This window comes from Mobula birostris, chromosome 6, assembly GCF_030028105.1.
Source record: "Mobula birostris isolate sMobBir1 chromosome 6, sMobBir1.hap1, whole genome shotgun sequence".
In the NCBI taxonomy this organism is placed as follows: domain Eukaryota; kingdom Metazoa; phylum Chordata; class Chondrichthyes; order Myliobatiformes; family Myliobatidae; genus Mobula; species Mobula birostris.
The window spans coordinates 137,160,614-137,174,233 of record NC_092375.1 but is presented as its reverse complement, the minus strand read 5'-3'; the positions used below and the strand labels follow the sequence as shown (position 1 = coordinate 137,174,233).

Here is a 13,620-nt window from a genome sequence, read left to right as displayed (position 1 = left end):
GATGGATCCTATGCAATCAGGACAATGTTGGGTTGGACTGTGAATGGACCACTGTGAAAGGAGACAATGGTGATGGTTGAAACTGTACACAGCCAGAGCAGACAGTTAAAAGGATCTCAGTTTTGAACTTGGATGTGCTTTGTCAGCAGTGGTTTAAGGCAAACTCCCCTGAATGCAGTCAGGATGAACAACCTGGTTTGTCAAGGGAATATCACAAATTCATGGAGCTGGTTACACATTCTGCAAAACTGCTGAATGGTGATGACCAGATTAGTTTAGCTTTCAGAAAGAAAGAAATTAACATGCCAAATAATAGGAAGGTTGCTGAGCAGCGTGCTCTGAATCTAAGGAAGAATTTCAAGAATGATTTGTCATTTCACACTGACTACGCAACTTTCATGAAGAATGTCACCTTCAAAGGTTATGCCGAAAGAGTGCCAGCAGAGGATCTGGAACACAGTAATGGGAAAGTCTGGTATATTCCACATCTTGGTGCCTATCACCCCAGAAAAGGGAAACCTCATATTGTGTTTGACTGTGGAGCAACTTTTCAGGGAATATCACAATGCTCAGCTTTTACAGGGACCAGATCCTACTAGCTCATTAATTGGAGTCACGACCAGATTCAGAAAGAACCAGTGGTGATCATGGCAGATACTGAGTCAATGTTTCATCAGGTTAAAGTACCAGCAGAAGATGCAGATCTGCAGAACGTTCTCTGACGGTCTAAAGGTGAACTCAGCCAAGATATGGTGGACTTTAGAATGGTAGTATATCTCTTTGAAACAACTTCATCACTGAGCTGTGCCAACTTCGCTGTAAGGAAATGCACAGAAGGCAATAAAGAACAGTTTAGCTGCGAAACAGTCAATAAGGTTTCTCATTGCTTCTATGTTGGTGACTGCCTTGTGTCAGTGTCCTCTGAGGAAGATGCAGAGTCTCTCTATCACAATCTTGTATCCATTTGTGCTAGATGCAGCTTTCAACTCACAAAGTAAATAAGCAACAGACATTGTGTGCTGACTGTGATACCAGAGCAGCAAAGAGCAATAGACATGAAAAATTTGGATTTGGATCAAGATACGCATTCAGTGGAGAGAGTACTGGTACATTCAGTCTGATACTTTCAAGTTTAAGATCATGACCCAAGATAGACCAGAAGGGAGATCCTCTCCACAGTTAGCTCCATCTATGATCTTTTAGGATTCTTGAGTCTGGTGGTGCTATCTGCTAAGGTCCAACAAGATCTATGTAAAACAGGGCTTGACTGGGATGACACTATACCACTCATGAGTGGACAAGCTGGCTGGAAGAAGACAGAAGACTTCAAGGCTGTTAGATGATTGAAATCCCTGGATTTTGGAGAAGTTACTCCTGTGAGTTACACCATTTTACTGTCACAAGCAAAACCGGCCATGGAGCAGTTGCACAACACATGCCCTCAGGTGCACAGTGGTTTTATCATGGGAAGATCTAGGGTAGCTCCACTGAAGTCAGTTTCCATCCCTCATATGGCGCTCACTGCTGCTACGATGGCAAACCATATGGACACATTGTGGAGGAAGGAGTTGCACATGCAGCTTCATGACTCGGTGTTTTGGACTGATAGTACTTCTGTGCAGAGGTGTATCAAGAACCTTCATCGCAAACAGACTGTCAGAAATCCGTAAGGTCTCACAAGCATCTCAATGGAGGTATGTAAACACATCAAGCAACCCAGCAGATGTGCCCTCTAGAGGGTTGAAGGTGAAAGTATTCCTGAAGAATAAGACATGGGTATCAGGGCCTCAGCATCTTCAGCCTGAAAATGAATGGTCTGTGAATCCTCTTTGTTCTAGAGAACCTCTGATCCAGAAGTCAGGAGGAATGTTATAATAATCGCCATGCAGATTGAAGAGGAGGTGGACACAGTAACACGTATAATCCATCACTTCTCATCTTGGACCTGTTTGAGGAAGACAGTAGACTGGTTCTTAGGTTTAAGGACCTGCTCTTGGAAGAGGAAGCAAGTGAACATCGCTCTTGCTCAGTTTGACTTGGATGAAGAATAAAAAGGGTATTGTTTGGAGAGAGAGAGATTGAGAAGGCCAAGGGTCAAATTGGCCGAGGTTGTCTCAGTAGAGGAGCTCAGAAAGGATGAAATTGAGATCGTTGGGTTTTGTCAAAGAAAAAAATTTCCAGATGAATTTTCAAGTTTGCAAAGGGGAGAAAGTGTAAAGGAACAGCCATGTTTTCAAGCTCATTCCAGTACTTGAAGATAGTGTCTTGAGAGTGGTGGACGGTTTAGTCGGGTAGCCATGCCTGAAGAGTCTAAACATCCTGTTATAACGGCAAAGGACCTTCATATCTCAGACCTCATTGTGCCAAAAATACTGGATTCCCAGTGCTGGCAGCTGTAAGAAGAATCTTGTCTAAGTGTGTTGTTTGTCGACAGTTGCAACCAGCTCCAGAATGCCAGTGCACGGCAGATCTACCTCTGGACAGGGTCTTTCCAGATGAACCTGTCAGAAATAGGCAGGTACAAAACACAATTTCCTCCCAGGAGACATTGTGTTTATCATTGACAACACAGCACATGGATCGTGAGAGGAGTCATTCAAGTTTTTCCAGACAGAAGAGGATTGGTGCAGCAGGTGCGCATCAAGCCCAAGACCAGCTGTCTGCGCCGACCTATAACGAAGATTTGTCTTCTACAGGAGGCAGAGGTTTGAGGAGCTACAAATCTAGAAGCTTCATGACTTTGACTTGATTTACTGACCTGACAGCGAATGGTGGTAAAGATCACTCTGTTCTGGACTAAGTGCTGGTAACCCCTGGCTTAGATGACTGTTTCAAGACTTGACTGGAAGAAGAAATAAGAAAGAGGGTATTTGTATAAATGTTAAAATGTTTGTCCTTTCATGTGTCCTATTTTTGTAGCATGTAGCTGTAAATATTATAGTATAATAATTAAGGGGCTTGGATATAGCAGTCATGTATCTATTTTCTGTCCGTTGGAACTATATATCTACCTCCAACTGTCCGCAGTGTAGTTTGTGGCGCATTTATTATGGGAATCTGTCATATGGGTTGGGGTGGGGGAAAAGCAAATTAGTATTGTTACATATTCATGCTTAGTTAGTCAGTTAGACTAGTTGAGGGGGAGTTAGCTAAGAAATGACTTTATTTTGTTGATCACTAATTAGGACGTTATTGGAACGCGAGCTAGATCGTTAATTGAAATGCTGTTAGAACATTTGTTATGCTATTTGAATGCTCATATCACTATTAGACTTAGAGAATTATATTGCTGATTTTTTAGTTTTTTATTGCTACAAGATCATTTATCTTTGCTGGTTTCATAATAGAGGATCGAACATGCCTTTTTCAGTTTGGAATTTCATTATTTGGAAGCGCTCCATACTGTGTCGATTGCCCTGGCTTAGTCTCTCAGCAGTTTTGGTTTGTTTTCATGTAACTGCTACAGTGGTTAAAATAGTATAAAAGAGACAAACTAATGTTAAATGAAATACAGATCAAATTAGAACATACCAATACTACTACAGTACCAGAAAAATGGGTACTGTAATAGTTCCTAATTGTTATCAATGGAAGAATTCATTCAATGTACGCTGCTGTGTTCTTTTGATTGACTGTAAATGAACAAAATCTGCTCAGACGCCTAGTGCAGATAATGGACTGCCTTTAAATAATGCTTCCAATGAATGCATCCTCCAAATCTTCATTTTCATTGTAACATCCAAGATGATTGTTGCTATCTTCAAATTCACTACTTGTTGAAGTAGTGAAATCATTTCATTTTCATTCCTGGCTTGTGTTACTGATTACTTCTGCTTACTGTCTTACTGTTTATTTCTCGCTAACTATTAGTAACAGAATCATTGTTTTTTGAACACAAACACATGCAACTGGCGCTATTTAAAAACTGTTTGCACTAAGCACGCAAGTGTACATGACTTACTCTAGTTAGAAACTGTTCAGCAACAGTCTCCTGTCCCAATTAAGTGGCATAGTATCCCAAATAAATTAGTGAATCCCAGCTATTTTCTCAATTAGTTTTTGTTTTTTAAGAGTTTTCCAAATAAGTGACTGCCCAGTTAACTGGAATCCACTCTATTCCAAACACTAACTTTTTATCCATTTCAATGTTTGAATGCCCTGCCAGAGATGGTGATCACAGACACGTCTACTGCTTTAAATCCCAACATTGCAAACTGGAGATTGTTTGTCTGATTGATGGATCAGGTCATTATCTGTGACTCAAGGAAGAGTCAAAAGCGAGAAGCAGATGGGGAGAATGTTAACAAGATGAGGCAAGAGGGAATGGAAATAGTGGTTATCCCTGAAATTATGATGGAAACTCTATTGAGAGAACACATGCAGTGGATAGTAACTTGGGATGACCTTTCTTCTTATTCAGTACTACTTCTCTCTGCAGCTTCTTAAAATCCCAAACATCAACAGATGCCCTTGTGGTTTCCGTTCTTATCCTTCTGGCATTTATTTTGATTCAACTTGAATCCTATAGTCTTGTCTTGTTTAAAAGTTAGAACAAATATGAATCCATCTTTATCCTTCTCATTTGCTGACTGGCTTGCTGTGCATTCTGCTTCTGTTTTAAGGCTCTTTTCTCAGTATAATCATCATGGTACTATTTGGTACTTCTCTCTTCCTGCAGATTTATGTGAGAGCACTGGTGGACTACAGCCCAAGGTACGATTCCTCGATTCCTTGTCCTGAAGCTGGTTTGACCTTCAAAAGAAGAGACATTCTGCAGATTGTTGACCAGAATGACACGCTCTGGTGGCAGGCCCAGAACATCACAACCCTTTCGAGATGCGCAGGTCTAATTCCTTCAAGCAGCTTGCTCAAAAGGTAAAGATGTAACAATTCACAAGATGTAATGGCAGGGCTAGTGTGAAATGGTGAGTGGTGTGGAGTCCTGGGACCAATCCTCTCACTAAAGGTAATGATTCACAAGATGTAACAGCAGGGCTAGTGTGAAATGGTGAGTGGTGTGGAGTCCTGGGACCAATCTTCTCATTAAAGTATTGCAGGAGCTGGTTGTTTATAAGGCAGGAGATGAACTAAGGACCCATTTGCACTTTCAGGTCATGAATAGATTGCACAGTATTGCTTTCAAGTTATTGTGTCCTGAATAAGATTTATTACCCCATCAATGCCACAAATAAAATATCATCTGTTAAACTGTCATTAGTAGGAACTCTCTGTGTGCATGTAGCCCCCCCCCCCCCCCCGGCCACCCTCAGGGTCGCTCGGCTTGCTGTCGTCTAGGGAAACAGCCCTCGGCCCCGCCAAACTGGGTGATTAGTTTGTGTGGATGCTGTGTGATGTACCTCACCCCGCCCAAATAACAGACAATACACCAGATACAATTAAATGATTTACAGTTTATAGATATTACTGGAACTATATAATTAATAAAAAATAAAATATAAAAGGAATATAAAAGGTGCCACACTTATCAAAGTTCAGTCTCTTCGTGCACAAAACAGTTGGAGCTCAAGATCCTTCTTCTTCACCCTGTGACCCCTCAGACCACCTCGACCGGCCGCCTGGGACCAACAACGGTGGTTGACCAGACGCTCCACACGAGTCCGTCTCCGTCTCCTCTCCTCGCTGAACACCCTCCTCGGGGTCCAACCCCATTAGCGGACTCACAGCACCTGGTTCATCCTCTGTCCCTCTCTCCCGCCTTCTGCCCCAAAACCCCGTGCATACAATATCTTACAGATACACCAAAAACATAACAAGTATCGCAATTGGTTCATAACATCTTCTTATCAGTAACGTGATTCCACAAACTGCTAGCGGGAAAGACTTTCTCAGCATTTAACATAACAAAGAAGCATTCCCAAGTATAACATAACAAAGAAGCCATTTTAATTAGCCTACACAGTAACATAAAAGACAAAACCCCCTTACATGCAGATTAACTGTATGTTTTCTACAGTAGTTCACTGTACTTCAAAAGTATTTTGTTGTCAGCGAGGCAGTTGGAAACACTGTTAAGAATTTAGAACATCCTTCTCTCCTCCATTCACCAAAGCATGAATCACATTGTGTTATCAGTTTACTCAATAAATGTCAATGTCCATGTCAGTTGTCAGGGCCAGGACTCAAGGTATCCTGAGGACAAAGAAGACACTAACACAAATGCCAATCTTTCTTTATCATTGATGTTGACCAGGTGGATTGTATGAACTTCACACTGTTGGAAAGGAAGGATATTAATGTTGGGGCAACTGCACTGCTCATATCTCTGAAGGGAAAACTGCTGATATTGGAAATAATATATTAAACATAAAATGCCAGAAATACTCAGTTAATATGTTGAGAAAGACAAGAGTTAATGCTGCAGGTCCATGAACTTGCAGCAGAACTGAAGTTAATTCCATTTTTCCTTCCATTATCAGCCTGGGTTGTTTTCAGCATTTTCTATTTTATTGCGAGTGTCTAAATTAACATTCTAAACTATTTTATGTAGAAGTAATCACCCAAAAAGTAGATGCCAAGGCAAAGGACATATTAACAAAGGTAGGTTGAGGCTTGCCTAAGAGAGACTACTTTTAGGAGGGTCTTGAAGGAGAGGAAGTGGGGTAGCCAGAGGTACTGTAGTTAGGAGGCAAGTTTCTGTGACTACCTGAAGTAGTCTTGATGCTATTCTTTTTGTAGTTTCATTGCCAAAACAAGCACTGGTCTGGTCAAGTCCAGAAGAGATGACCAGTCTGCATCTGCAGAGTTCTATGACGGACCCAGTGCAATCAAATAATTTAACGTTTGTTCCTTTTCCTTTCCTGATTCAGCAGCAAGAGGTATTTGCAAACAAAGGAGGCACTGGACACAGACTAAAAGTTATAGAAAGCTACTCTATTAGCTACTCTATTAGTACTCTATTAGGATAATCCAAAGAGCTTTTACAAGTATATTAAAAGCAAAAGGATTGTAAGGGATAAAATTGGTCCTCTTGAAGATCAGAGTGGTCAGCTTTGTGCGGAACTAAAGGAAATGGGGGAGATCTTAAATAGGTTTTTTGCGTCTGTATTTACTAAGGAAGCTGGCATGAAATCTATGGAATTGAGGGAATCAAGTAGTGAGACCATGGAAACTGTACAGATTGAAAAGGAGGAGGTGCTTGCTGTCTTGAGGAAAATTAAAGTGGATAAATCCCCGGGACCTGACAGAGTGTTCCCTCGGACCTTGAAGGAGACTAGTGCTGAAATTGTGGGGGCCCTGGCAGAAATATTTAAAATGTCGCTGTCTACAGGTGAAGTGCCGGAGGATTGGAGAGTGGCTCATGTTGTTCCGTTGTTTAAAAAAGGATCGAAAAGTAATCTGGGAAATTATAGGTCGGTGAGTTTAACGTCAGTAGTAGGTAAGTTATTGGAGGGAGTACTAAGAGACAGAATCTACAAGCATTTGGATAGACAGGGGCTTATTAGGGAGAGTCAACATGGCTTTGTGCGTGGTAGGTCATGTTTGACCAATCTATTGCAGTTTTTCGAGGAGGTTACCAGGAAAGTGGATGAAGGGAAGGCAGTGGATATTGTCTACATGGACTTCAGTAAGGCCTTTGACAAGGTCCCACATGGGAGGTTAGTTAGGAAAATCCAGTCGCTAGGTATACATGGAGAGGTGGTAAATTGGATTAGACGTTGGCTCGATGGAAGAAGCCAGAGAGTGGTGGTAGAGAATTGCTTCTCTAGGTGGAGGCCTGTGACTAGTGGTGTGCCACAGGGATCAGTGCTGGGTCCATTGTTATGTGTCATCTATATCAATGATAATGTGGTAAATTGGATCAGCAAGTTTGCTGATGATACAAAGATTGGAGGTGTAGTAGACAGTGAGGAAGGTTTTCAGAGCCTGCAGAGGGACTTGGACCAGCTGGAAAAATGGGCTGAAAAATGGCAGATGGAGTTTAATACTGACAAGTGTGAGGTATTGCACGTTGGAAGGACAAACCAACGTAGAACATACAGGGTTAATGGTAAGGCACTGAGGAGTGCAGTGGAACAGAGGGATCTGGGAATACAGATACAAAATTCCCTAAAAGTGGCGTCACAGGTAGATAGGGTCGTAAAGAGAGCTTTTGGTACATTGGTTTATCAATCGAAGTATTGAGTATAAGAGCTGGAATGTTATGATGAGGTTGTATAAGGCATTGGTGAGGCCGAATCTGGAGTATTGTGTTCAGTTTTGGTCACCAAATTACAGGAACGATATAAATAAGGTTGAAAGAGTGCAGAGAAGGTTTACAAGGATGTTGCCGGGACTTGAGAAACTCAGTTACAGAGAAAGATTGAATATAGGAAAGATAGGACTTTATTCCCTGGAGCGTAGAAGAATGAGGGGAGATTTGATCGAGGTATATAAAATTATGATGGGTATAGATAGAGTGAATGCAAGCAGGCTTTTTCCACTGAGGCAAGGGGAGAAAAAAACCAGAGGACATGGGTTAAGGGTGAGGGGGGAAAAGTTTAAAGGGAACATTAGGGGGGGCTTCTTCACACAGAGAGTGGTGGGAGTATGGAATGAGCTGCCAGACGAGGTGGTAAATGCGGGTTCTTTTTTAAAATTTAAGGATAAATTGGACAGATACATGGATGGGAGGTGTATGGAGGGATATGGTCCGTGTGCAGGTCAGTGGGACTAGGCAGAAAATGGTTCGGCATAGCCAAGAAGGGCCAAAGGGCCTGTTTCTGTGCTGTAGTTTCTATGGTTCTATGGTTCTATTAGAGTTATATCAAAATAAAATGCAGTAAGAAAGAATAATATGATAAAATAAAGAAGGGAATAATGCTTATCAACCAGTCAAAGAGCTGATTTATATATTGCCAGAGGCAGCCTCAGGTGTCTGACAGTCTTTTCAATGGTCTTCACTCTCTGCCTCTTAGCACTGATTGTCACTCAGCCTAAGGCAAGATTCCAGCTTGCATGAAGAAGAGACCCACTTTTTATACTTTTGAAAACAGATCATAATTCATACTCCAGTACTTTTCAGCTTAATCATCGTACCAGTCTGCACCTGTCGATCTGCCTCTCTACCAGAAGACTTTAGGTTCAGACCCAGGGAATAATTGTCAAACACAGTTTACTTGAAATTACATACTGTTTATTAGCAAGCTTTCATCGCTCAGTTGAACTACTGAGGCCCCGCTCAGATCCTGGGAAAATCTGCATCAAGTGAGCCCCAGGTACTGTCTGGGGCTGCTTGTTAAACATTCGTTATCACATACATACTCTGATTGTTGCTAGGCATCCTTGATTAATGGTTACACAGCAGCTTTCTCATGCACAAGCACCTCTTTGCTCCCTGCATGTGTCTCATGGTTAGCAGATTAGTTATCATGCAATATTACCAGCTAAGCTGCAAATGTCAGTTAGGTTTTAGCCTTTTTAATTCTACATATAATTCCTCATGCCCTCTTATCTCTTGTGATCCTTGGTCTAGACACTTACCTGAAAGACAGAGATAGCATGTCTGCAGAAAGACGCTCGAGGCTGTTTATCAGTACTCCTCTGCATCCTCAAAACATTTCCTCATTCCAAACTGACATCATTTTGTCTTATAATATCTATTTTGTGTTACACACTTACGTGCATAGCTAGAAGGAATCAAATATTGTTCAATTCAGTCCTCTCCTTACACCCAGGTGTGGCACATCGTCGATTAGATACAAAAGTGTAATATGTAAAACACACTGGTCAGACACAGCATAGGTTAGATGCAGAATGAAATTTCCTCTATACACCCAGGGCATTTCTAATACAGGCTAAATGTTGAGTGAAACTCTCTGGGTGCTGTTTCATTGATATTCCCAGGCAAGTACGTTTGTATTTCATGGTCTGGATATAGTAAAGTTCATTCTGCATCATATGTACTTATCCGGAACACTGTGTACACAGGGCCCAGAGCATTGTCAACGATTCCCCCCCCCCATCCAACAATCTCTTTGACCCCCCCCCCCACCACCATCATGCAGGAGATACCAAAGCACTGGGAAAAGAAATGTTAGGATGGGAAACAGCTTCTTCCCCCAGGCCATAAGACTACAAATCTCCCTGCTGCCACCCAGGTCTCATCACCTATGAAGTGCCAGCAGTGTTACAATGTTTACTTTTTAAGTTGTGATGCAAATGCATCTTATTATTTGTTAATTTACCTTTGGTGCTTTCCTACTGTATATGGCAAATAAACTCTTCTCGGGCTTCCAGCCGGGTACAGTTATCAACTACTGTATAGCCAACCTTTCAATGAGAAACTCTGCTACCTTTATCAAGGATGATGCCTGGGTGTGTCTAGTCTGGTGGTATTTATACCCCTGTAGTCCATCCCTCCTGATTGGTTAGTCCTCATCCAATCAGGTTTCTGCTCTCCCACCTTCTCTACAATCAAATTCCAGTTCTTACTTAGAGCAGGACCTTCATCTTTGTTAAAGTTCATTTCCTCTAGTTTTATTTCAGCGACTTCCTTCACTAGGCAGTCCCAAAACCCATTGGCACAGCACAGTAGTTTTGTGCTGTCGAAGTCAATCCTATGACCATTGCGAAAGCAGTCTTCTGCTACTGCCAATTTCTCCTAATGGATACACTGCCTGTGCTCCTTGATGTGGGTTTCCATATCCTTTTGAAATGCATTTTTAATTCTTTTGCCTTTCAACTAATCTAAGAGGTAATTCACCTAACAGCTCATCTTTGTGGAAGGAAACCGGAGCACCCAGCGAAAACTCTTCCGCAGTCGGAACGCGCAGACTTCACACAAATAGCACCTGGAATTGGAGTGTTGTGAGCAGAATGCTTGATGGCTCTGGGTCTACACTCACTGGAATTCAGAAGAATGAATGGGGATCTCATTGAAACCTATCAAACACTGAAAGGCCTCAATAGGGTAGATTTGGAGAGGATGCTTCCTATGTTGGGGGAGTCTAAGACCAGAGGACACAGCCTCAGAATAGAGGAACATCCATTTAGAATGGCGATAAGGAGGAACTTCTTTAGCCAGAGAGTGGTGAATCTGCGGAATTTGTTGTGGAGGTCAAGTCATTGGGTATATTTAAGGCAGAGGTTAAAATATTCTTGATTAGTCAGGGCGTGAAAGGATACGGGGAGAAGGCAGGAGATTGGGGCTGAAAGGGAAATGAATCAGCCACGATGAAATGGCGGAACTGACTCGATCTGCTAAATGGTCTAATCCTGCTCCTATAACTTACGGCCTTCTGGAATTAGGATAGAATTAAGTCCCCAAAGCTGTGAGAAGGTAGCACAGATTGCTGTGTCACCATGTTGCCCAAAGCATAGTCCCTTCATTCCCTGTTTCCTAGGTCAAGTGTTGCATTGTATTTAGCACATTGAATCATTTTATCCTATTAGGCACTGTAACCTGAGAGGAGGAGAAGATGGCGGTGCGACGCAGCGCATGCAGCCTCTCCGGTGAATGATATCTATATTTGTCAAGTAGGATGCAGTGCACAATCCTGATTTGGTGGAGACAGACGTGAGAAGCACGGAGGAACATCTGGAGAAACTTCTGAAATGCCCACTTCGCTGCCGCTGCTACTGTGCGATCGAGAATCTCCGGAGGGGAAGACCCCGAATCCTCGGTTTTGCCTTGTGCTTGGCGGCCGGGGCCAGGGTCGAAGTGCTCGGCAGAGACAGTGCTCGCTGTCGGAGGGCTGGTCGGAGGCTCTAAGTTTTTGGACGGACTCAAGAGTCGGCTGTGGTCGGGTGCTTCCAGGATGCTACATCAGCAAGTTTGCGCTGCTGGAGGTTCATGGCAGGGTGTTTCTCTTCCTTCTACCATCTGCGTGAGATGATGGGACTTTCGAGACTTTGAGACTTTTTTTTACCGTGCCCATGGTCTGTTCTTATCAAATTACGGTATTGCTTTGCACTGTTGTAACTATATGTTATAATTATGTGGTTTTTGTCAGTATCTTAGTCTTGTGTTTCTGTGATATCATACTGGAGGAACATTGTATCATTTCTTAATGCATGTATTACTAAATGACAATAAACGAGGACTGCATGTCCTCATAATCTAAAAAAAATCAGTACAGCCCATACCCAAATCATGTCTGTGCAACTTGTTCTCATTATCTCATCCTCTGAGCCACAGTATCATTCTGGTGCATTTATATGACATCCCTCAAAGGCAATAGATAAATTTTGAGTCATTGTAGTGCTCCAAAAGCAATGGAAGCATGCATTCCTTCCCTTTGTAAAACTGCCCCTTGACGAATAACATTTTTAATTTTACTTCTTATATTGCTTTCTGCACCTCACATTTGCCTGCCTTGATCTTCAGCTACTGTGGTTTTACCTACACCCTCAACTTGTCTATGTCTCTTTGCAGCTTTCTGCTCCAACTAAAGTACTTGCTGTTCCTCCTAGCTTAGTGTAACTTTTTACTCTCCCCCTTCCACTTCTCTCTTATTCATTTTCCAGTCTGATTACCGTATCATCACGTGTTCATCACCTCCCCCTGGTTCCCTTCCTCCCTCCCTTTCTTTCATGGTCCACTGTACTACCCTTCATATTTAGCCCCTTACCTCTTCTACCTGTCAACTTTCAGGTCTTACTTCATTCCCCACTCATTCACTTTCCCCCTCACCTGGTTTCACTATCACCTGCCAGCTTGTAATCCTATGCCTCCCCTCATCTTATTGTGGCTCCTTTCTCCTTCCTTTCTAGTCCTGATAAAGGATCTCAGCCCAAACTGTCAGCTCGTTATTCTTCTCCATAGATGCTGTCTGACTTGCTGAGCTCCTCCAGCATTTTGTGTGTGTGTGTGTGTGTGTGTGTGTGTGTGTGTGTGTGTGTGTGTGTGTGTGTTGCTCAAGATTTCCAGCATCTGTAGAATTTCTTGTGTTTAGCATGACTTCCACCTTTATCACAAAACTCCTTTTTCACTTCTCCAGGTCATTAATACAGATGATCAATGGAGATTCCCGACCAGATCCTTGAATAACTTAAGAAATGTTGCATTTTAATATCTCATACCAATTTATAATATTCATTTGTTTAAAATCAGTCAATCTTAAATTCAACATCTTTTATGATCTTTAAACTTCATAACGTTAATTAATCTCAATTCAAAATGCTGTTCCTCCAGGATCTCCTGGGATACATATCTCATGGGCTCAAAGGCAAAGAAAACGTAATTAACTCATTCTGCTGATACATTTTCCTCTCCTCTTATACATTACCTCTTTTATGTCTTCCGTCAGACTCGAGACTAACGGCATACTAACCCTCCGATCTAAGCCTATTCCCAATACCCCTCCCCATCCATCTCTCATTCTGCCACTCTCTCTCCAGTTTCCCAATGGCAAATAGTTTGCTAGTTGTCAATGAAAGGCTTATATCAGATGTATTTGTATTGCCTGTTCTAATGTTCCTCTCTACCTGGGTTTTACTTTTTCCTCATTTGTTTCCTCAGGAAGCAAAGGGAGTTCTGGTGGTGCCACTCCTTCCAGCTGCACACTTGCACTAAATCAGGCTGTAAGTAGCATTAACTAGTCCACTAGCATTACAATTTTGCTTCTATTTTGATGTTAAAGAGAATATTTCAGATTGACTGTTGACAATGGCTCACAGCTG

General features: G+C 42.1%; 1 protein-coding gene across 1 annotated transcript in view; it reads left to right on the top strand.

The window, feature by feature from the left end:
- LOC140198725 (MAGUK p55 subfamily member 4-like) overlaps positions 1–13,620 on the top strand; it is a 50,207-nt gene that overhangs the window by 14,587 nt on the left and 22,000 nt on the right. The window contains exons 8-9 of the mRNA XM_072259740.1: positions 4,679–4,875; positions 13,460–13,518. Of these exons, the coding sequence (XP_072115841.1) occupies positions 4,679–4,875; positions 13,460–13,518 (256 nt within the window). The remainder of the gene's footprint in view (positions 1–4,678; positions 4,876–13,459; positions 13,519–13,620) is intronic.